The following is a 25,802-nucleotide window of genomic DNA, read 5'->3' on the forward strand; positions in this document are numbered from 1 at the left end:
TGATTTAGACATATATCACTGTTCCTTCACTGGCACTGGGTCAAAATCCTGGAACTCTCTCCATGACAGCACTGTTGGTCAACCTACAATATATGGACTACAGTGGTTCAAGAAGGCATCTCACCGCCATCTTCTCAAGGGCAAGAAAGGATTGGCAATAAATGCTGGCCCACAACCACAAATGTAGGAAAACCAAACACTGAGAGACCAGTGGCACAGGGAATGTGGGGAGGTTTTGGCAGACTCTACCCTTGAGAAAAGTGTTCGGAGTATCATTACTTTCACACCAATGGAGGGAGAGATAGAGAGAGTGAGTGGAGCATAATGCCAAGAAAGCAGATGTGGGGTTGTGAGACAGATCAACAGAAGTAGGATCAGGAGTAGACAGTTTGGCCCCTCAAGCCTGCTCCGTCATTTAGTTTGATCACAGCTGATTCGACATTCCTCATGTCCACTTTTCCTGCTCTTTCCCCCGTAAACCTGGATTCCCTGACTGATCAAGAATCCATCTATCTCAGTCTCAAGTACACACAAGGACTCTGTTCCCACAGCTCTCTGTGACAACACGTTCCAAAGACTCTCAACACTCTGGGAGAAAATATTCCTCCTCATCTCAGTCTTAGATTGGCACCCCTTTATTCTGAAATTATGCCCTCTGGTCCCAAACTCTCCCATGAGAGCGAACATCCTCTTGGCTTTTACCTGTCAAATCCATAAAAATCTTATATGTTTAAATAAAATCACCTCTCATTCTTCTAAACTCCAGGTGCCGAATGTCAGTCTTTGTTCATAAAATAATCCCTCCATACTATGGATCATTCTAGTGAACCTTGTCCAAACTGCCTCCAATGAAAAGGTAGATCCTGACATCCAATCCCCTTCCCACAGTATCTTGCTTCACAAGTGCTAAAAATCTAACACCTGTCCTTTAACCTCTTTTCACCATTCAAGGCCTGAATCAGCAACTTAATGGCCTAATTTAATGTATTATATTCGCCACTCAAGATGTCACCTCCTCAACAATGGGGAGGCCAAACACAGAGTGGGCAACTACATTACAAAACGCATTCCTTCAGACTGATAGTATGACCCTTAAAATAACTCTTCTATCATTCAATCCCCACTGTCTTCCATTCTATTACAGACCTTACTTTTGTCTATGTCCCGCCACCCCTGCTGAAAATGCAGCTTTAACTTTTCCCAGTTCTTAAGGCCAATGATCTGAAATGTTAACTCTACTTCTCTCTCCACATATGCTTTGAGCTGCTAAATATTTCCATCATGTTATGTTTCTGTTTGCATCACAGAAGGCCTTCCAAATTCAAATACGTCTGAAATATTGGACATTGGTAATGGTAGAAAATGCTACAAACAACAGAGATTATTAATTTTGATTAATTGATTTTTTTTTTAAATGGCTATTTACCACACAACATCATTCCCAAAGGAAACACAGTTGCTTCACTGGAATAAATAGTCCTTCAAAATTATCCCCATTTATGTGCATCTATCCGAACCAAGTGGATGGGGAAAAAAAACCTCTTCTTAGTTTTTGCTAATCTACTCAGTAGTCATGAAAGAAAGAACCTACGATAATAGCACAGTTGAATATTCTTCTGACATAACACGTGTTCTCCAACATTCAGGCATCATACCTAGTTTCTATCCAACATATTCAGGCTGATATCAGGAGTTACAGAGAATGGAAAAAAAGTGTTAAACACGAATCTGACCACTCAACCATACACTTGAATTTTATGTCCAACTACCAACACAAAAACCTGATAACATTAATGAATTTCTTCATTAAAGCTCACTTCTCTTTACAAATAAAAATAGTGCTGACTTCAAATCACAAAAAATTAACTGATCTAAGTAATGCTTTTATTAACAGAATGTGACTGAACATTTTTGTTTCACATTATGTAACTATTTACCATAACTACGTTAGTGCTTAATGAAGCTGGTAAAACAAGCAATAAATTAACAGCTTTCCGCCTTTTTCAAGTGAAAGCTTGCTTTCATAATAAAAGAAAGTTCATTTTCATTGGTGAGGTTCAATGGAGACCCACCTTTTTATAGAAAAGTCTTAACTAATCCCACGGCACAGTGACATCCCTACAGCTACCTACCTTCCTGTTTTAAATGTTTACTCTATTTGCTTTAAAATTAATTGTCTTTGCCGCAACCATTTCCGATATCATAACACATTATGTGCAAAGAAATGTCTCCTCACTTACCCCCTGACTTTTTTAAATTGTCGACTCCTGCATGGACCTACCAATTAGGGTCAAACAGATTTTGCTCATTATAAAGATCTTTCAGAAATGGTAAGAACTTTGATTAAATCTTCTTTTCAAACCATTCAAGTTGCATTCTCTTTTTCTTAAAGAGTGGGAAGACTACTGATTGATTATCTTGCTGTATACCATGCACAATGTACTCTGTATCTTTTGTAACCTTTGCTGTCATTGATGTTTGAACTACAAGTGAATGAAGACTTTAAAATAGTCACTCTTAAAACTACCTGTACTTAAAACTATTGAACCCATCAGGATGACCATAGGTAACAAAATATTTCATCTTCTGTTGATGCCAATATTCAAGGTCAACTTCTACATCCAGTTGAATTACACAACAAACATACATCAGAGATTACTCTACCATTCAATAAGATCATGGCATAAGATCATGGCTGATCTAATTACTCCACATTCCTGCCTATCCCCGAAAACTCTACTTTTAAAGAATACATCTATGTCTGATTTAAGAACGTTCAAAGGTGTTGTTTCAACCGCTTTTGAGGATGTACGTTTCAAAAACTCACTAAGCTATGTAAGAAATAAACATTTATTCTGGGTTTAAATGGGTGACTCAATATTTTTCAACAGTGATCCCTAGTCCTAGATTCTCCCACAACATGAATGATCCTTTTCACATACAATATCCTAAAGGGTCTTGACGAAGTGTATGTTTTAGCTTCTTGCTCTTCTAAACTCCAGCAGGAACTCTACCCGGTCTACACACTCCTCATAAGACAATCTTCCCATTCCAGATATTAGGCTGGTAAACATCTCTGAACTTCTTGCAACACATTCACATCCTTTCTTAAATAAGAATGTGAATACTATAAACAGTGGTCCAAATGTATTCTAACCAATACCCTCTAATCCAAAGTATATGCTCCTTATTTTTGCATGCAATTTCTTTCACAATGAATATGAACATTCTATTAGCTTTCTTAATTACTTGCTATGTCTGCATACTAGCCTCTTGAAAGTCACATTTCTTTTTCTTCCTGCAAAAAGGGACAATTTCACTTTTTCCCACATTCTACTAATTTTCCAAATATTTGACCATTATTAAACCTTTCTATATCCTTCTACCACCGCTTTACATCCTCTTCATGACTTCGTTTCCCACCTATCCTCGTGTCATCAGCAAACATAGCAACCGTACCTTCAGTCCCTTCATCCAAATCATTTATATAAATTGTAAAAAGTAGAGGTTCTGGCACTGATCCCTGTACCATGCCATTTGTTACATCTTGCCACCCAGGAAATAACCCACATACATCTACTTCTTTTTTCCTGTTAACAAGCCAATCTTCTATCTATGCCAATGTGCTAACCTCTATACCAAGATGTTTTAGCTTTTGGTGTAGCACCTTAACAAATACCTTCCAGAAATCTAAGTACAGCACATTCACCAGTGCACTTTTGTCTGCGACAAATGTGGCTTTCTTAAAAAACTCCAATAAATTGGTTAAAGATGATTTCCCTATCATAAAACCATGTTGACTATCTGCTGATAGTTCTTAAACTTTTCTAAAAGCCCTGCTGTGACATATTTAATTACAGATTCTAACACCTTCCCTATTACAGCTATTAAGCTAATAGTTCTGAAATTTTGTGCCATCTCTCCCTTCTGAATAAAGGGGTTACACTTAATGTTTTCCAATCTAATGGAACCTACCCAGAAACTAGAGAAATTTGAACAATTAAAGTAGGACATCTACTAGCTCACTAGTCTTGTTTTAAAGACCCTAGGATACAGTCAATCAGGACTCAGTCCACAGTTCCAACAATATGCCCAGTAGCACTTCCCTGGTGACTGTACTTTTTTTTAAAAAAAAAAAAAAAAAAAAAAAAGAGTACCTCCTCCCTTTACAGATTTACAACTGGTTCTGGACCAGTACTAGGGCTTCAGCATTTTACAATCTCTATTACTCTGAAACTGCAAGTAATGTTTCCAAGCTTGCTGATATAAAGTTACGGAGGAGGGCAAGCTGTGATGAGGGCACAGAAAAGCTGTAACAAGATATATAGAAAGGTTAAATGAGTAGGCACCAAGGTGACGGATGGCATTTAATTTGTGCAAGTAACAGTGATTCACTCTGGTGTAAAAATAGAAAAGCAGAATATTTTTTAAACTGTGTGAAGTGTGTAAGTGGAAACACTCAGAGAGACTAGGGTATACTTGTAGAAGAAACACAGGAAGTTAGCATGCAGGTACAGCAAGTAATAAAGGAGGTAAATAGCATGTTGATGCTTAATTGCAAGGAGATGAGATACAAAAATAAGGAACTCTTACTGCAATTGTACAGGGTTTTAGTGAGATCACACCTTGAGTACTGTACAGATAGTTAGTCACAATATCTAAGGAAATACATAATTGCATTGGATACAGGACAATGAACGTTCACAATTCCAGAGATGAGATTTCCTTATATTGAAAGGTTAAGTAAATTGGGCTTAGGTCTCTGGTGTTTAGAAGTGGTAAAATTGTATCTAGTCCTTCACAAACCTAATGATTCAAAGAGATTGCTTCCCTTGTCTGTGAACCTAGAAAATTTAGCACAGCTCAGGAAAGGAGTTCAATCATTTGGAGCTGAGAGGAGGTGCGATTTCTTCACTCAAAAGGTTGTGAATCTTGGAAATTCTCTATCTTAGAGGGTTGTGGATGCTTCATTGTTGATTAGTTTTAAAACTGAGGTAGACAGATTGTTGATCTCTCAGGGAATCGGGGAATATGGGTTTGGGCCTAAAAGTGCAGTTGAGACATGATCCACCATAATCATATTAAATAGCAGAACAGCTTGATGAGCATATCGTCTAATCCTGGTCCCATACCTTATTAAGACAGATGGTTAGTGTTAAGATTTTGCAATAAAATAACCCAAGTTAACAAGGCAAAGACCATTCTAGAAAAGCATTAACTGATACTAAGATTAGTAAAAGTAAATTATGACAGAGGTTAAAATATGTAATACAGACAAGTTATATAGAGCAACTATTAGCTATAGGACCAGGAGTGCACTGGTTGATCAAATAATTCAGTTGATAAAGAGGTCCACATAATCAATGCAAAAACACGCACTAAATAACTGAAATGTAATGCGGGGGTACACACATCACTATGAAATTTTATATACAGCATAAATCACTTTAAAAATTATGCAACTTCGCTTTAAATAAAAGTTATTGGCAGAGGCTCTTCTCACTCGCACCCTGAATTGACTACTTGGACATCGTGGAGATCACGATAATGCAGTAACCTTCCAGTATTTAAGGTATCTGTTTGCCGGTTTATCGAGTGTGCTAGTTAAAACAAAGTTTGTTGTATATTCTTTCGTGCTTTAATGAACACTGGTGTTGTTCAAATTCTCTTATTTCAATAACTGAGATGCCTTTGGCAAGATGCAGCACAGCAGGCTGTTAAATAAGACACGAGCCCATGGTATTAGGGGTAAGACAGTAGCATGGACAGAGGATTGGCTGACATGCAAAAGACAGAGAATAAGGATAAAGGGATCTTTTTCAGGATGTCAGCCAACAGTCAGTGTTGGGACCACAACTACTCATGTTTTATATTAGTGATCTGGACAAGAGAACGGAGAGCATTGTTGCTAAGTTTGCAGATGACACAAGGATAAGAGGAGGGGCAGGTAGTGTTGAGGAAGCAGGGAGACTGCAGAAGGACTTGGCCAGGCTGGGAGAGTGGGCAAAGAAGTGGCAGGTGAACTACAATGTGGGAAAGAGTGAGGTTATGCACTTTGGTTGGAAAAATAGAGATGTAGACTTTTTTCTAAATAGGGAAAGGCTTTGGAAATCTGAGGCATAAGAGACTTCAGAGTCTCCGTGCATTCTCTTAAGTATTCTCTTAAGATTAAAATGCAGGTGCAGTTGGCAGTTAGCAAGGCAAATATAATGTTAACATTCATTTCAAGGGGGCTAGAATACATCAGCAGGGATGTAGTAAATCAGAACCACTACTGTGCAGAAAGAGGCCAATCAGCCCATCGAGTCTGCACCAACCCTCCAAACAGAATTCTACCCAGACTTACACCCCCATCCCATTGCTGTAACCCCACTAGTGTTTTCTTTTAACCATGGCCAATCACCTAACCTGCACATCCCTGGACACTACAGGACAATTTAGCATGGCCAATCTTCCTAACCTTCACATCTTTGGACTGTGGGAGGAAACCCAGGCAGACACAGGGAAAACATGCAAATTCCACACAAACAGGCACCCGAGACTGGAATCAAATCTAGGTCCCTGGTGCTTTGAGGCAGCATTGCTAATCACTGTGCCACCCCAAAACTACCACTGAGACTGTATATGAGTCTGGTCAGACCGTATTTGGAATATTGTGAGCAGTTTTAGGGCCTGTATCTAAGGATTGATGTGCTGGCGTTAGAAAAGTTCTAGAGGAAATTTACAAGAATAATCCTGGGGATGAAGGGCTTGTCATATGAGGAGTGGTTGAGGACTGTGTCTCTGTGCTCAATGCAATTTAAAAGGATGGGGGGGCATCTCGTTGAAACTTTGAGAATATGGAGAGGCCTGTACAGAATGAATGTGGAGATGATACTTCCACTAGTAGGAGACACTAAGACCTGAGGGAACAGCCTCAGAGTGACAGGACAATATCTTAAACTGAGATGAAGGGGGAAATTCTGTCAGCCAAAAGGGTGGTGAATTTGTGGAACTCATTGCCACAGAAGGCTGTGGAGGCCAAGTGAGTAAATGCATTCAAGACAAAGATAGATAAGTTCTTGATGAGTAAAAGGGTCAAAAGGTTACGAGGAGATGGACAGGAGAATAGAGTTGAGAAATGTATCGATTGTCGATGAGTGGAGCAGGCTCAACGGACAAACTGGCCAAATTCTGCTCTTATATCTATGGTCTTACGCAACCATCACAATTCAACTCAAGATTGTGGCATTTACCTGTGTCTCCATTCCCTGTTCAAGCAATCGTTTGGCTTGATTCTCTACCTCAAGTCGGGCTCTTGCAATAAAAAGAAGATCATTTTCGATAACTTCAATCCCTGAAAGGTCAACTCCCTGTGAAAGATAATCTGTAAAACAAGCTTCAGTAAATCTCATTTAAATAGAGCAATTATCAATACTTAGCCTCTGTAAAAATCAATCACAAATTAATATAATACAAAGTTGCACTGTTATTCCACCAACAATGCAAAAAATTTGCTCCAATCATTTTTTTTTCATTCAAATATGGGAAATGGCATTGTTATCACCCATCACTAATTCCTCTAAAGAAGTTGGCAGCAAACTGTATTCTTGAACCCCTGCAGTCCGTGCAGCACTCACATTGCTGTTCAGAAGCAATCACCAGGAATGGGACCCAGCAACAGTCAAGGAACAGTGATATAGTCCAAGTCAGGATAGTGTGGGGCTTGGAAGGAAACTTGCAGCTGGTGGCATTCCCCTGCATCTGCTGCCTTTGGCCATCTAAGTGGTTGAGGTCATGGGCTTAGAAACTGCTTTCAAAGCAATCTTGGTGAATTACTGCAGTACATCTTCTAGATGGTACACAGTGCTACCACTGAGTGTGGTGAAGGGAGTGAATATACAAAATGGCAGATGAAAATATCAATCATGGTAAGTGCGTTCTCTTGGGTGGTGTCAATCCTCTTCAATGTTGTTGCAAATTCAAACATTCAGGGAAGCAGACAGTATTCCATTAAACTCCTAAACTGCACCTTGTAATGGGTGCACAGGCAGTGGGGAGTCAAGAAGGGAGTTATTCACTGCAGAATTCACAGCCTCTAAGCTCTTGCAGCCAAAGTATTCATGTTGTTATGACACAGGGATAAGCAATTAACCAAATCAGTCTCAATGATGGACTCGCAACACAGTGACAGTAAAACATTCAAAGACCCTCTATACTGTTCAATTATTCCTAACCATATTTTAGAAATGACAGGTGTGGAACACTAAGTTTATAACTTAATAATAAGTTGTTGATTTTTAATTAAGGATGCAACTTTAGCAGAACACAGATAAACTACAAGACAATCTCATTAATATCTTTGGTCATAAACCTGCATTCTAACATCACAGAAGACAGAGTTAAGGGATAAATTAATAAAAGAAAATGAAAGAATCATAATTTGCCAGTTTGATAACAGTTTCAATGATTGATTCCAGGTATTCATAAAATTCTTGGATGATGGGTTGTATTACAGACGTGTAGGACTGCATATTTTGCTTCAATTCCGAAGTCACTGGTACAATGCGAACAACTTTCACAGACATCTGGAGGCTTGTATTATTTCTTAAAGGCTGGGATTCTTTTCTCAGGACTTCAAACAAGTCAATAATTCCAACTAGTCAAAAACCAAAAAGTCTGGAGACTTTGAACACAAAACTGCTCCCTGCCCAAAACGGAGTCTGAACCAGTTCACTGTTTTTTTTTTGCTTTTTTATTCAGTATTCTTTGAGGTTGGCTGGTCAGCATCTGTCTTCTCTTAACTAACCAATTCAACATCCAGGCAGCTGCTAGGCCCTGAGCATAGACCCATCTTGATGCCAAAACATCTACATCCTCAGAGCAGTAATTAATCTGCAATATCTTTCCATGCCAGTTTGCAACAACAAAAATCTGGCTTTTGTTCTCTCTCTTTTTTAAAAACAAGCTGCTATTCAAAGTTCAATTCTCAACTTGAACTCCGTTCTAAGTCAAAAATGAAAACAATAAAAGATTAAAAAAAGAGTGCTGGCCTCAGTATGGCCAATTCAGTTCTGTTTCTGGTCAATGGCAACCTTCAGGATTTTGATAGTAGGGGATTCAACAATGATAATGCTACTGAACATCAACGTACAATGGTTAGTTTATTCCTCACTGGAAATAGTCTTTGCCTAGTATTTGAGTGGGACATTCATTACTTGGTACTTATTAGCCCATGCCTGGAAGTTGCCCTGGTCTGATTGTATATGGACAAGGACTGCTTCAGTATCTGAGAGGTAGTGAGTGGTATTAATCATTGTGCAGTCATCAGTGAACATCCCTGCTCTGAACTTATGATGTAAGGAAGCTCATTAGTAAAGTAGCTGAAGATAGTTGGGTGGCCTAGGACACTATCCTGAGGAACTTCCCGATCACTGGGCCAGGAGACCCGAGTTCAAGTCCCACCTGCTCCAGATGTGTGTAATAACATCTCTGAACTGGTTGATTAGAAATTATATACAGTAAATCCTCTGTATCCGTGAGTTTATGACTCGACAATTCGCCTATCCGTGCCGAAAAGTAAGTAGCAACAAAATTCAACATTCGTGGGCAAACTTATGTATCTGTGATTTTTAACCTGTATTTTTAACAGGCTCCACCACTCATAAATTTCATCGTTCACGGGAGTTCTCAGACATGGAACCCTTGTGCATATGGAGGAATGACTGTATCCTGAGGAACTCCTGCTGTGATGCCCTGACACTGAAATAATTGACATCCATCAACCACAAGCATCATACAGGTATTTCTGCTATAACACGTGTTTCGTTACTGTGAATTGGCTGTAATGCGACTGATGAATAGTGGATGCAGTTTGAATAATGCAAACTTTCTACTGTACAGTGTAGCAATTTTCTATAGCGATTTCCCTATAATACTATTTTCTATGGCGATTTTCTATACTGCAATTTTCCATAGCGTAAGGTGGCACAAGAACGCAACTATCATGTTATAGCAGAACTACCTTGTGCTAGGTGTGACTCCAATTAGCTGACAGTTTAGCCCCAATTCCATCAACTCGAGTTTTGCTTGGGCTTCTTGATACCACACTCAAATCAATTGCTCACTTGATGTTACGGATTATCACTGTCACCTTACCTCTGCCTATGCCCCGGGTCAATGATCCCTCCATCAAGGGCAAATTCTTTTTCCTGTCTATCCCATCCATGCCCCTTATAATTTTATACATCTCAATCATGTCCCTTCATAATTTTGTGGCACAGTGATAGTGTCACTATTCTTGGGTCAGAATATCCAGGTTCAAGTCTGGAGCTGTATCATAACACATCCAAGCAAGTTAACTGAAATATCAGCAAGGAGAAGAAAATGAGGAATCACACAAAACAATGGGCATTAATTCATGTGAAGCCGTAAATCAAATGTCTGGTGAAAGTTATTGCAGTTTGCTGATTTGGAAGAATTCCGTTTTCATGGGAGCGCAGATGTGTGCATTGAAGGTGTAAGCAAAGTGTTTCTTGTAAGCGGAGAATTAGTTCACTTTCAGACAAATACTGTATTCTTCCAGAAATCAATTTTTGAGCAAAGTTGAGATGAGGGGCAGGTTTAGCTGAGCCTGGCATACTATATGTTATTCTCTGTTCTGATGGTTCAAAGCAAACTGAGATTAGGGTTCAGAAATATATCATTAAAGCTATCAACAGGTCAGTACAGTTTCAAGTTATGTGACAGGGTTCCTGCATGAAACAAACTTGATGTCTCTGGTCCAGACCAGAGTGTGTTGTCACAAATAACTGTGGAGCCTTTAGCACCACTTCAACCATAACAAGGTTTGATAAGTCTCACTTTTAGTTATTAGCTCAGATTTGTAGACAGAAGGTCTCTGCCCTCATTGGCTTACTAGGTCTACTGTGTTCCTGCAATTTTGGGTGTTAAATCCTACAAAAGCTATAGGTTAAGTTTGTCCATTAGAAGTTTCTGGAAATTTCTAGACCTCTGTACAGTTCTGGGTGCCACATTATAGGAAGGATGTGAACTCATCGAAGAGACCACAGACGAGATTTACAACAAAGGTTCCAAGGATGAGAAACTTCAGTTATGAAGATCAATTGAAGAAGTTGGGACTGTTCTCCTTGGAGACAAAGCAAAGAGGAAATATCATGCAGGTCTTTAAAATCATGATTAGACTGGGTAGAGCAGATAGGGATAAATATTCCTGCTTGTAAAAGGAACAAGAATGAGTGGGTACATATTTAAAGGGATTTTCAGAATAAGCAAGGGAGATATGAGAAAAAAAAACTTTTTAAACTGTGAGTGATTAGGGTAATGGAATACCCTGTCTGGACATGATGGATGCAGGATGAGGTATTCGAGGGGCATTAGACGATGACTGGGGAAAAAAATGAGTAAGGGTATGGGGGAATAAAACAGAAGAATCACATTAAGTAACAGCTCATTTGAGGAGCCAGTGCAGGCACAATGGGCCTAATGGCATCCTTCTGCACCATAAGTTCTCTCCGATTCTGTGGTCACTTTGTACATTTCGTGGTAAACAGCAGCTCTTTAATCAGCAACAGTCCATTTTAAAAATAGAGACAGTATAGTTTTGTTCGTTGAGAAGAACTCTCTTTATGCCTTGTGGGCATGACAACGATCGAAACTGAATTTGGACCATTTGCACTAAGTAAAGACTTGCTCTCCATGCAGGCAATGCTCCATTGTGAAATAAATTAAAGTTACCATTTCGAGAGTAGCCTGTAAATTGTGATATCAGAAGCAAACAGTTTTGATCTGTTTCACTCTTGATTAAATTCTAAATAATTTAGTTTTCAATACGTCTGAAATATTTATTCATATAAGCAATAATTTCAGTCCAAGCATAGTAGTGTATCAATTCTATCTTTCTTCTATGCAGTCTACTAATGTCTCCACGACACATTTCTCAGTTCAGAATTCAATTTTACATCATCACTCATACGTATATGGAGTTTAATAATTTTAACCACCACTTCCTCCAGGACATGTGCTGGTAAATGCAGTAAGGCTGGCAAGAGAAACTAAGGATGGAGGATGAGCATCTCTCACTGTTACCTACCTTTTTTTGCTCATATTCCTGGATGTGACAACCTTCTCCATCTACCAGAGATGCCAATGTTTCTTTCACCTCTGCACACGATCATTGTTTTTGCAACATAATCATTCCTGCCCCCACTCTATCATGGATCATTCCCCTTTGCACTTTCCCTCCATCCCATTTCCTTTGCATTGAATTCACTATTCTTCTCCAAGATGTTCAGGTTCTGCAAAAGTCATTAACCTGAAAGATTATTGGTGTTTCTCTTCCTGCAAATACCCCAACCCTGAGTATTTGCAGAATTTTTAGTTTTTATTTCACATGCATGATGTTACTCCATCCATTTAATTACTTACTAAAAAATTTCATAGGCTTATATTAAATTGAAGCATTAAACAAAATAACATCACTGCAATGCGTTGCCTCATCAAGAAACAGGCTGAGGCTCTTTTTTATTAGGAAAGAGAACAGAGATGCCCTGTTAGAAGTTTTCAAAGTTATGAAGAGATTTGACAGTCTAGACATGAAGATCTTTCCACTTGCAGGGAGACCAGAGCTTGAATCATGGTGACTAAACGGTGGCTAGAGAAACACAAAGATGAAGCGAATACAAGTACGTGTTGATAGAGTTCGACAAGATAGGTGGGAAATGGATTGTGTGGAGAATAAACACTGGCATGAACCTGCTGAACCACTTTCGGTGCTATAAATACTGTTTAAAATGACAGCACCTCACTGTTCTGTAATGCCTTTGATTTCACCTGTGTCAGTCCAGACCACCAAAGCCATTTATTGTTAATATCTCCAGAGGTCCACATCACATCCTTTTAACAGCTATTCTATTCTATTAACCATGACTATCTAATTGTTGCAGCGCAGTGTCTAAGATGGTGACATTACTACTTCAGTTCAGGTCAAATGCAAATCAACTCCCATGTATAAACTTATAAAACCTTCCTTAAAATGAAAGATTAATTTATGGAAACACAATTAATGCATCTAAAATGTCATAAAATGTCCTTTAAGAGTAAAACTAAAACGTTTTTTTAAATGATTATCACACTTTCGATGTGATATTCAAATTTACAATCAATACCATTCAAATGGTTATTTATAACGTTTTGTTTGATTGTTACCAGTCATGAACATTTTCATCTCTCAAAATCAGATAAAAAAAAACTTTTACTCTTGGTTTCACATGGTAGTGGTCAAGATGAAATAATTATAAGTTTCCAAATCTAGTGTACATAGACCTCCTATCATGAGACGTAACAAATGTGCAAAATATTCTCTGTGTAACTAGGCAACTAGCCTAAATTATTGATGAAATGATCTTCAGCTAAATAATTACCATCTCCCAGACACAATATATAAAATTGTGTTATAAAAATTCAACTAAGAAAAACATGAGCCACACTTGGTCACAATATTTAAACAGCTTAAAAATGCTTAATTTTAGAAGAAAATCAATAAAATTTTAGCTTTAGATTTATTTTTAAAATACTTTCTACCAATGCTCACTTCTCTTTAGATTCGGTCAATTGGACCCCAAATTTATTTCGGTCTTTTAAACGTTTTCTGAGGCATCAAAACAAGTATTTTTTGAACTTGAGTGCAGGTTGTGGGGGGGAAACGGGGGGGGGGGGGGGGGGGGGGGGGGGGGGGGGGGGGTGGGGGGGGGGGGGGGTGGAGGGGAGTGTAGTGCAGACGAAGAACAGAACACACCCCTTTGCACAATGAATTGGTCAAATCCATTACGGTTAACAAATCAAAACAAATGCACACACTGCAATTCTCTGCAGTAAAGAGAAGCAATGAGTCAAGCTGTCATTTGATGAATGCCGCCCACAATTACTTCATACTGCCTTACCACTCCAAAGAGCTAGAACTGAATGTGATCTCCAGAGACAGAAAGCTGCAACATGCCACTTTCACTGGATATTTTCAGAAGCTTATTGATTTCTCAGTTTAGAAAAGCAACAACCTACTGACATAGGCTCACAAGCTCATCATAGTTATATGCTAGCAATCTCAGCAACAGCAGGTTTTGTTTAAACGATCAGCTTCAGAAACAATTCTTACACTACTCTACATACTGTACATACATTACCAAGAGGATCAACCGTAAATGGCTTGCACACAGAATGCTTTTGGTCTTCAGATAAGGTAAGGTGCCTTTATTTACTGTCGTATTTAGTAGCTAGGCATGTACATTATTAAATGCTAATAAACAAACTGGTTTATATTAAATGTTAAATGTTTCTCACAAATAATTCAGTAATGAAATATTTGAAGAAATCTTCTGAATTTTAATTTTTGTTACACAAATAAGTTCTAAGAATCAAATTAAGCAAGGATACTAAAACCTTCATCATAAAATAAATAAAATGAACAGTCCAAAATACAAGTACAGTCAAATGCTGCTTTCCAATAATGGAACATTGCAAATGCTTTGCAAGAGTAATGAGCTCTGAAAACAAGTTAAAAGAGCTGCGATTGACTATTGTCAATGCTATTGTCCTTTAAATGACCAAGCATTAAAGCAACACTTTAATTTTGAAACCAGGTTTTACATAGGTCACAAATAATTTCCAGAAAGGAAAATTGTATTTCCTCTACTTCAATTTTATGTGGATATATCAGCTGTATCTTTAAACATATAAAGTATAGAGCTGAATTCACTGAATTCACCACATTGTATAATGAACAAAACCAAAGGAAATTAGCAAATCTAGTCCAAACTGTTAATGATAAAAATTTATCTGGCATTTCGACAAGTTTATACTTAAGTCAATTTTTCACATTTTTGTAACATTAAATTTACTGAATTACCCTTAACAATTAATTTACACAAAATATTCAAATTATTTTAAACTCATTTTGTAATGTGTATTACAAAGCAGAGAAACAAAAGATTAAATCATACACATTTACGTGATAACTGCTATTCACAAATTTGCTGGCACTCGTACACAATTTTATTACTTTATCCTTTTCAGATCAGTTTCACAGAGATTTATTCTTCTGCTAACATTATATTTGGTTTATTTTACAATGTCCCATTTTATTTTTAAAATTTCCTCCCTCCCGTCTTACTCTATTGTACCTTCTTCCATTCAACAACCAGTAATTTAGCAATGTTGAGATATTATAAAGTACTCCTGTCACTCCTCAAACATATTTGTAGATACAAGTGAGTGATGAGAAGGTTTCCTTTACAGCTAGTTCCCCTTCCTTTCCCAGGGTGCTTGACCAAGACTAATCAAATTTTTTTTGGACTAAGCCAAGCACAAAATTGTGGGAACCAGGATTCAAATTCTCTAATTACAGCAGTTCAAAGAATCTTAAAATACTAGTGTTACAGCTCTCTGGTCCACACAATGGGCTGAATGGTTGTAGGAATTTCTGCGCCACAATTTTTCTATGGTTCCAAGAATTCTATTATGGGCCCAACACAATGATACTGAATGGAAATCAATTTCTTTCCCTACAAAACATGATACAATCATTACAATCTGTTAACAATGAACAAAGTTACCTTTTTGAAAGTACGCACATCACTATTTGACCAAGTTTGTTCTTTCTCTTTTTGTAGGAAAAGCAAAAAATTAAGGACGTGATACCAAAGAAAACCCCCTAATGACTGCAGCAGAAATTCCAAGACCACATCACCGATGTTATGCATGTCACTAACTACAGTATGCAACCTGAATTTCAATTCATAGAATGACAGCCAAAGAGGGTCACATAAATGGTCCAGCTTATTTGAAATAATATGGAACAGTCTAACATCATGAAGCAACCCACAACAATTTGAATGTTTTTATCGTCTAGTTTGACCTTGATAAGACATTAAGAATATGAGATACTTTTATGATCTTCACTGCCGTTTTATTACATTATGGAAAGCTACTTCCTTAAGGAGGTATTAAATAAACCAAAAAAAAAATGCAAGAATGGAATCTGCAAACCAGCAATGTAAACAGCTTATTTAAATTTCCTGTAACCTACTCTAGGCTTTGTACTACGGAAAATTAATTCTGCATCCTAATTATTCAAGCTACTTTCAAATCTCATTAGAGGAAAAAAATTCATATTCAGCAATTAAAGAATTTCAACGAGTGCAACAACTGTTATTACTGGAAATATACGGCTTGTATTTACTAAATAGCATAGTTTGGGACTCATCAGTAATGTTAAACATGACCGAAATTTAAAAGGAAACTACAAAAAGGTGCTGGAATCTGGCAGAAATGGAATGTGTGTACAATATCAATGGTGAAAGCCCAGCTTATATTTCTTCAATGGCTGGAGCACCAATACCTTGGCATTTATTCTAGTAACTGCAAAGAATAGTAGTACAAATTTTTCACAACATGAAATAAGAGTCACAAACTCAAATGGTTGCAATGTAGGGAAATACAAATAGTTAGGTTTCGGAGTCTATTCCAATGCCAAATGAAGTATCCTAATTGATTATCAGGCTCTTGAAATCAACTTGAATATGGCAGGTGCTTTAGAAGCTAAAGAAAATTCTAGAGAAAAGGTAAGCCACAAAAGGAACTATTCGCAATTAAAATATACAGTAAAAACAATTCATTTTGAAATGTATTTCTACATTCGTTAACTTCTGTACTGTTTTCTCTAGGTCTGTGCCCAAGTAATTACGAAAATTTAAAGAAGCATAATCAGCATAAACTGTACAATGACATTTTAGCTTGTTCTGGAATTGCCACCTTCCAGATATCTGTGCCCGAGACATACAACACTTAAGGGAAGAATCATGAAAATGTACATTAGTCTACTGAACTCAATCTCATCTGTTCTAAAATAATCATACAGCTCACGAGTTACATGAAGAAAATTATTTTCATACAATATTCTTATAAATTTCATCACAGCAAATATAAATTGCACCAAGATTTAAAATAATCTATTTTTTTCAGAAATCTGGTGGGATCACCAATTCCTACACAGTTGAGTAGTTCAGGGTGCACGTTATGAAACGGATTTGAGACATTCTTCAAAAGTTTCATGTTAACTCCAAGTCATGTGCATGTCCCAATCTTTACTTCACACAAAGAAATTTTAATTGGGGGCTTAACATCAACGTGAATTCTTCAATGTGATTGGCTGCTTACTTGAAATTGCTTCAGTTGGACACTTGGAGATACCCTCAAGTTGGTGCCAAATTTAAATTAACATCAGTAAAATGGAAATCCGTGGCACGGAGTTTGCAAAATCTTTGCGGACATGATTTTTCAAAGTCAGTGGGAAGTGCTGTCACTTTGCTGATTGCAAAATCCAAGCCTCTGAGATAATACATTTTGCCAAGCAATAAACTCTAAGCGCAAAGTTTGAGAAGGTTTGTAGCTTGGGTTGTGGATTTGCTTGCCGAGCCAGTGCGTTTGGTTGCAAATGTTTTGGTCACCCTGCTAGGTAACATTGTCAGTGCACCTCCAGTGAAGCTGACGATGTTACCTAGCAGAGTAATGAAACGTTTGCAGCCAAACTCACTAGCTCAGCGAGCATGTCTACAACCTCAAACTCTAAATACACCCATTTAATTCTATACCATCTTGAGAATACATATATCATGACCAATGAAAAGAACAGGCAAAGGCTGGCTTAGAGTTCAGGGACTTCACTGAGAAAACGAAAATGAGTAGTTGATTGTGCACACTTATTATTCATGCATAAATGAACTGGGTGCCACATATAAAATGTTGAGCTTTTGTCTGAAACTATTTTTCATACGAAGCCAAAAAGCATTTTTTTGCTTATGCGTCTCGATTAACTACTTGATTCAGGCACAAGTATGTGTTAAGTTTTAGCAAAAAATTATGGTGTAATCAAAAAAAAAGCTGATATAGCAAATCATAATATTAATTTCATTTTCACAACCACCCCATAATTGCAGCATTTAATACTTGTAATTAATTCCAATACTCCTGTTACTACCTAAATATGGCCAGAAGAGGGCAGCAACACAACACTTGTAATATTGCAAAATTTGAAATTAATGTTTATTTTTCTAACAGCTACTCAATTAGTTCCTTTAGGTGGAACTAGACAGTGATATAGAGCAGGACCTTTGACCAATAATTTTCTTTCCTATCCCAGTAGGGTATGTACTCACTGCTGCAGAGATGAGCTAACTCAGAAGCCATGAGATTTGCATGGCACTAGAAATCTAATCTGGTACATTTGACCACTTAGGCATCTTGAGAGGTTGCCTAGAGAACCATATTTTATTAAAATATTGGGAAAATACTTTAAGAATTTGCATCTTGTAGATTTATCCATACATAAAGTTAAAAAAGGTACATTAAAGAAAAAGTTGCTCAATACAATTGTAATATAACAACAGTGTACACTTGATAGCAAACTACACAATGGTATATCTTTTGCATTTAAGAAACTAGTTGCAGTTTGAGATAGGAAATTTCAGTAATGCCAAAGTATGCACCTGTAATCTAAATGGAGGTATGAACTTGGTGCATTGATTTAAAGAATATATTTGCAAGAAAAGTGCACCCCAAAATATCCATTTAATCTTTTTCCTGTTACTAAAATAACTGGGGCTGACTGAATAGTTGAAATAATATCTTACTGTGAATTCTGTTAATCAGTCTATTTGACAGAACACAACAACTTGTATTTTTACAATATCTTGAAAATAACACATCACAAAGTGTTTCTGCTGGTGTATGTTGTACTTAGATCGTACATTCTACTTGGAGAGATGTTCAGATCTTACAGTAATTTAGTAATAAGTGTAACTGTTACCCTAGTAGCTAATCCATCTGTAAACCAGCTACGAAATGGTTCACCTTAAAATTTACAACTCTTACATTTTTATTACAATGGCAATAGGTAGGCTGAGGTATATTGTGTTGAAAAAAATGCACTTCATCCAATATTTATTTTTGAAGAAGCAAAAGAACTACTATATGCATAATATGACTTAGAATGTACATCTTTAAAAGTTGCAAAAATTCATACAAATATAAATTACTGCATTAATATGCTCATGGCATCTTTCAGGTACAAGACTTACATTTTAAAAAAGTTAATATGACTTAAAAATGATTTTGGATATTCATTACCATACATGTTTAAATTTTACACATTATGAATTCCTTCACACTTTCATTAAATTTAAAGCAAAGGCTTATTTCTAATGTGCCCTCTTAAACCTGTCAATTTTGTGAAGTGATCAGAAAGTAAATACTATCTATTATTGATCATATCTTCCTAATTTAAAAAAAAACAATAAATAATTTATTTTATTTGTTTTGAAAACCTTATTCTTTCATGAGATATGTTCATAGCTGACTAGGTCAGAATTTGTTGCCCATCACTGATTGCCTTCAAAAATTTGATGGTGACTTCCCCTCTTGAACAATTGCAGTCCAAATGGTACAGCATTCACAAGACTGTTAAGAGAGTTCCAAGATTTTGTCCCAGCAACAGTAGAAGAATGGTGATATACTCCCAACTTAATACAGTGTGTGGCTTAGACAGGGGCTTGCATTCAACCAACAAACAAAAATCCAAACTATGAAAAGTATTAGCCTGAGTAATTCTGAATCAAGTTTATATAAAGTTTACATATAATGGTCAAAAAGAAAATAGTGGCAAGATTTTTCTGAATCATCCTTCGTAAAACTTAGTATGACACAGTAATCCTTAAATGCTCTTGTTTACATTTTCAGGATTGATCAAAATCTATTATCTACAAAGAGTGTGTTTTCACCTAATTTTACAAGTCACCATGCAGTCAGAAATCAACTTAACAGTTCAAGATGAGGTACATAATATCAACGGCAATGCATTTCGGACTCTTCCTTACCCAGCAAGTTTTCAGGCATCTCTTACCGGATTGTTCATACTAGAAATTGTATTAGGACTCAGCAGTAACTTGACAGTATTGGTACTTTACTGTATGAAGTCAAACTTGATTAATTCAGTCAGTAATATAATCACTATGAACTTGCACATACTGGATGTTGTTATATGTGTTGGATGCATTCCTCTTACAATAATTGTCACTCTTGTTTCACTAGAAAGCAAAACAGCTTTGATCTGCAATTTTCATGAAGCCTGTATTTCTTTTGCTAGTGTAGCAACTGCAGTAAATGTTTTAGCAATCACACTGGATCGTTATGACATTTCAGTCAAGCCAGCTAATCGGATTTTGACCTTGGGAAGAGCAATAACTTTACTAACATTAGTGTGGATTGTGTCCTTTTGTGCTTTTACAATTCCTTTTATTGAGGTCAGTTTTGTTAGTCTACAAAGCAATGAAAACACCTGGCAAAATAATACACTCTTTTGCATTGGTGTAAATGTCTACCACAATGAACTGGGAATATATTATCACCTTCTAATTCAGATTCCCATCTTTATTTTCACTGCTGTTGTAATGTTGATAACATACAGCAAAATACTTCAAGCCTTGAACATCAAAATAGGCTCACGATTTTCAACTAGACAGAAAACAGCAAAAGGAAAAAAGACCATGCCACTAACAATACAACATGAAACTACTGCCCAACCAGACAGTAACAGAGGACACAATGTAATACTGGGAGTAAGAACTTCTGTCTCAGTAATAATTGCCCTAAGAAGAGCTGTTAGACGCCATCGTGAAAGGCGGGAACGACAAAAAAGGGTTTTCCGAATGTCCCTTTTAATTATTTCAACTTTTCTTATTTGCTGGACACCTATATCGATTTTTAATATTGTCATACTATATAAAGGTCCAGATGACGTAATGGTAAAGTTAAGACTGTGCTTTCTAATCATGGCTTATGGAACAACCGTATTCCATCCTCTACTATATGCATTTGCAAGGCAAAAATTTCAAAAGGTCCTCAAAACCAAGATGAAAAAAAAAGTGGTCTCAATTATTGAGGCTGATGGCAACCACAACAATCCAGTAATCCGCAGCTCCTGGTCAAATCACAAAAGAAACAAAAGGTAATTTTCAATAAAATATCAAATTTAGACACAAATGTCAACAGATTGGAAGTAATTGATATGGGTTTAAGGCTCATCATCAAATACTGGGGAGAAAAATAAATGACAGCTCATATAAAATTCATAAATGAGTCAAAAGATAAGTTTCCACTGACGTGAGTAGATTATTGGCTGAAGATTTGCAGCTCGGGTTGTGGATGAGGTTGTAGCCATGCTTGCCAAGCCGATTGGTTTGGTTACAAACCTTTTGTCACCCTGTTGGTAACATAATCAGTGCACCTCTGGTGAAGCATCGGTGTTCTGTACCGCTTGTTATGTATATGCCTCAGTTTGTTGGGGTGTTTGGTACCACTTCCGGTTCTGTTTCTCAGTGGTTTGTACACAGGGTCTAATTCAATGGTGTTTGTTGATAGAATTCCGGTTAGATTACCGGGCTTCCAGGAATTCCCTGGCGTGTCTCTGTTTGGCTTGTGCGATTATGGATTTGTTGTCCCAGTCGAATTTGTGTCCCTTGTCTGCATGTAGTGAGACTAGTGAGGATTGGTCGTGTCTCTTGGTGGCTAGTTGGTGCTCGTGTATCCATATTGTCAGTTTTCTTCTGGTTTGGCCTATGTGGTTTTTCTCACAGTCCTAGCATGGTATTTTGTATATTATACCGGTTTTGCTGCTTTTGGGTATGGGATCCTTTACATTTGTCAGTCATCATTCTAACGTACATCAACATTCTAACTGGAACTCCATCAACAAACACCATTGAATTAGACCCTGTGTATAAACCACTGAGAAACAGAACCAGAAGTGGTACCAAACACCCCAACAAACTGAGGCATATACATAACAAGCGGGACAGAACACCGATGCTTCACCGGAAGCGCACTGACAATGTTACGTAGCAGGTGACAAAATGTTTGGAGCCAAACCCACCAGCTTGGTGAGCATGTCTACAACCTCATTGGCCAAAGTATCAAATTAATATGAGAATCAAGTAACTATCTGCTGCAGATGCAAATATGTCACTCATTATTATAAATGTTATGTCATATGACTATCACAGCACTGTTTAGCTTAATTCAATTTTTCAGTTAAGGTAATGATTTTCCCTTTCTGCCTAAATTACCCTCTCACCGTTGTTAATTAAACCATTTAGTCTGTACTCTCTCATTGTGTAATGTTTTTTGAAATCTTCCTTGAAAAGTGTACTTGTAAATAATGTGGAAGTAATGCAAGCATAATGGTTCAAAGTAAGTGCAAAATGAATAAAAATTGAAAAAGAAGCAACTTAAAATCTAATGCCTGATTGAGGCCTGGACTAGCCTCCACATGCAACGGAAATCCCTCTGTTAATTTTGCCACCTCTACAGTGTCCTCCATGAGACCGTGACACACTCCTTAGACACCTCCAACATCCATTTCCTTATGGCACTTTTCTACCTAAGCACAGAAAATTCATTTCACATTCTCCATTTTCACAGCCCATAACTCCAAATATTTCTTCGAAGTGAAGCAACAATTTGCTCTTCTGATTTCATCTTAACGTACTATATTTGTTGTTCACAAAGCGGTCTCCTTTATGCTGGGGAAACCAAATCCAGTGACTACATTACTGAATACCTGTCAATTCATGAGTTTTACGTCAAGTTCCCAATCAACCCGTCATTTCTATTCTCTGATCTTGCCCTTATTCAGATCTTTCTATCCTTAACCTGCTGAAAAGTTTCAACGGTGACCAACACCAGCTCAAGAAGAGTTGTTCATCTTTCAACTGGGCACGTTTTAGCATTCTGGATTCAACATTGAGCGCAACAGTTTTAAATCACAAGCTTTGCTCAATTTGATTCATGCTCATTTGCTGATTAGATCTTTTCTCTCATCCCTTTCTCAATGACAATAGACAATTTTTTTGTTTCCTCACTGTTCCCCTTACTACTCCCATCTACCTTGGGACAAAATTGCCTTTTATCATTTAATCTCCTGTTTCCCATCCTATCATAGACTTTCCCTTTGGTCTTCACGTCACAGTTGCTCAAAACTGATTACATTTCACTTTTGATGAATGGTCACAGACCTAAACTATCAACAAAAACAAAACACAAATTGTTGGAAAAACCCAGCAGGTCTGGCTGCATCTGAGAGAAAAATCAAAGTTAACTTCTGAGGAAGGGTCACTCAGCCCAAAACATCAACTCTGATTTCTCCCCACAGATGCAGCCAGACCTGCTGGGCTCTTGCAGCAATTTCTGTTTTTGTTTCTAATTTCCAACATCTGCAGTTCTTTTCAGCTTTTATTTAGTCCTAAACGGTTTAGTCCTCTCGGTTGCCAGATCTGCTGAGCACTTCACGTATGTTCTTTTTATTAGCGGCTTATACAGTTAAATTGAGAAAATTAAGATTACCAGAAAATTCTCAGCAATCAAGACGTGATCCTTAACATAGCAAAATTTACATGCAAACTAGAGCTTCAACACCACGTTCACATTGGTTACAGTTATGGCTCCAAAACAACACATAAAAAACACCGGTCTTTGAATCACAAAGTGGATGCTGTATCGCTTTAAGTTTAAGAAACATACAAAGAGGGAAAAAACTCATTCATATTGCACTTTCCTCGAACATACAACCTCAGCTGTCTTACAAACAATGAATAGTATGTTTTGAGATGCAGTTACTGTTTTACTGTAGTAAACATGGCAAACAATTTGCACACAGCTTGCTCCCACAAATAGCAATCTAATAATGACAAGGTAATTTGTTTTGTGATACGAATTAAGGAATAAATATTTGACAGGACACCACACATACTGTTCTACTTCAAAATATAGCACCATGGGATCTTTTATGATTATCTGAGGGAGAAAAAAGGGTCTTCATAAAAAGTTTCATCCAAAAGAAAGCAGTTCCAACAGTAGTCCCCAAGTACTGCACTGGACTGTTATCCTTGATTTTTGTGCTCAAGCCCTGGGGTGGAACTTGGACCTTATAACTCGGAGGAAAGAATTCTACAAGCCGAGCAAGGAATTGGAAAAAATATAACTGGTTCTATAACTGAATGAACAGGATCATTCTCTAAGAGATCCAAATGTCAATGGTAACAGATTTAAATACAAGTTTCAGTCAGCAATAGATATTTAACACTATTATTTTAGTTACCTTTATATGAATTGTATGAAAAATCATAATTTTCATTTACCTATACAAGTTCCTATTCTAATCTTGTAACAATAAACAAACTTACACACATAGATTGACACAACCAGTAAATCTTAGGTCAACCCAAATACTTTTCCACAAAGATTAAGAGGACAAAGTTATTCCTAATTTGCAATATTACTGTTTAATTGTAGAACTGTTCCCAGTAACCAAGGTGCAATTATAACTGGCTGAATTCAACACAGTGAAAGGCAACAAGGAACAACACTATTTATTACAGCATCTATTGTGTCCTCAGGATGTTCCAAAGTGCTCACAGCCAATTATTTACTTAATAAATGTTGCAGTCAATTGTCAACATATAAAAAGAGAGATCAACACCCAGTGAATGTGTTTTGTCAGTGTTTTTGAAACAAGTGCGTTGGCTCGGACATTGGCAGAAATCCCGATGCTTCGTTGGGAATCTTTTACATCCCTGGAACAAGTCGATCCTTTAATGCTATCGTGGAGTCAGTTTAGATTACACGTCTAGAGTTGTAACAAAGTCTTCCGAATCAATGACCAGACTCATATAACTGAGCCAAATCCAACTAGTACATACAAACATTCTATTACAGTACTTGTCCCTTTCAAACATGTTCAAAATTTAAAATATACCTTTCATCAGATAAAACATGCAAACTTGGAGAGTCAAGGATTTTAAATAAATTATTCTACAGTCGTTCCTTTCACAAGCCAGATTTGGCAAACCACTACAGGACCATTTCAAGAGCAAGCAATGTATCAAACAGGTCTCAGTTTGGATTTATATGCTCCTGGTTCAGATTCTTTGGGTTCAACACCAATACAAGCAGTTAACTGAATCATCTAGACTGGAGAAACATATCAGTATTGAAGAATTCATCTTTAAAATTAGGCATTAAAGTAACACAACATATTCAGCAAGGTTAATATTAAAGATACCATGGGTCAGAGAAAAGCTAGGTGATTCTTTGTACAACTTGCCTGACATTGCTCCCTCAATTAATGTTACAAAGAAACAAGGCTAACAGCAGATCAGATTTCTGTTGATGGATATTGACTGTTATGTTTACTTTCTTAAAAGTTCTTAATACCTAAAGTTATGATAACATTCAATTTATATCAATAATTGAATGTCAAGAGGATGTATAACTGCTATTTTACAAGTATTGCCACTATATCTTTTACTATTTCCATAATGTTAATAACACTGAAATTCTAGCTTAGATTTAACTTCAGATTACTGTAATGTAGGAAGTAAATGAAAAATGTGCTAGATATGGATATTTTGTAATTCAACGAGATTTCAGATACGTATCAACTAAACAAGTTGGAGAATTCAATCTAGAAATAATCAGCAAGTATGCTGACCTACTGCTTCACCACCTGATCAGTAGAACTGATCAAATGTTTAGAGTCAAAATATGCAATTACATCTATTTGCTGGTCTATAGTTGATATTTGTTTATATCAAAAGGCGTCAGGAGGAGACACGAGGGAGCCAATACAATAATCAGACTGGAACGAAAAGTAAATTAAAGCAACATTGCAGTCAGCAATAGTGACATAATGGGAATAT

The 25,802-nt window shown here is 37.0% G+C and overlaps 1 protein-coding gene across 1 annotated transcript; it reads left to right on the forward strand.

Moving 5' to 3' along the window:
• Positions 1 to 12,634: 12,634 nt before the first annotated feature.
• Positions 12,635 to 21,263, forward strand: gpr22a (G protein-coupled receptor 22a). The gene is made up of 2 exons (XM_020531771.2): positions 12,635 to 12,683; positions 19,789 to 21,263. The coding sequence occupies exons 1-2, from the start codon at positions 12,635 to 12,637 to the stop codon at positions 21,057 to 21,059; spliced, it is 1,320 nt and encodes a 439-aa protein (XP_020387360.2). The 3' UTR covers positions 21,060 to 21,263.
• Positions 21,264 to 25,802: the final 4,539 nt, after the last annotated feature.

Source organism: Rhincodon typus, chromosome 22, assembly GCF_021869965.1.
Source record: "Rhincodon typus isolate 14 chromosome 22, sRhiTyp1.1, whole genome shotgun sequence".
Taxonomy (NCBI): Eukaryota; Metazoa; Chordata; class Chondrichthyes; order Orectolobiformes; family Rhincodontidae; genus Rhincodon; species Rhincodon typus.

Coding starts and splice junctions, on each gene's coding strand:
- gpr22a (XM_020531771.2), top strand. CDS start 12,635: ATGGTGACTAAACGGTGGCTAGAGAAACACAAAGATGAAGCGAATACA. Junction 12,684..19,788: donor CAAAGATGAAGCGAATACAA/GTACGTGTTGAT, acceptor TTACATTTTCAG/GATTGATCAAAATCTATTAT.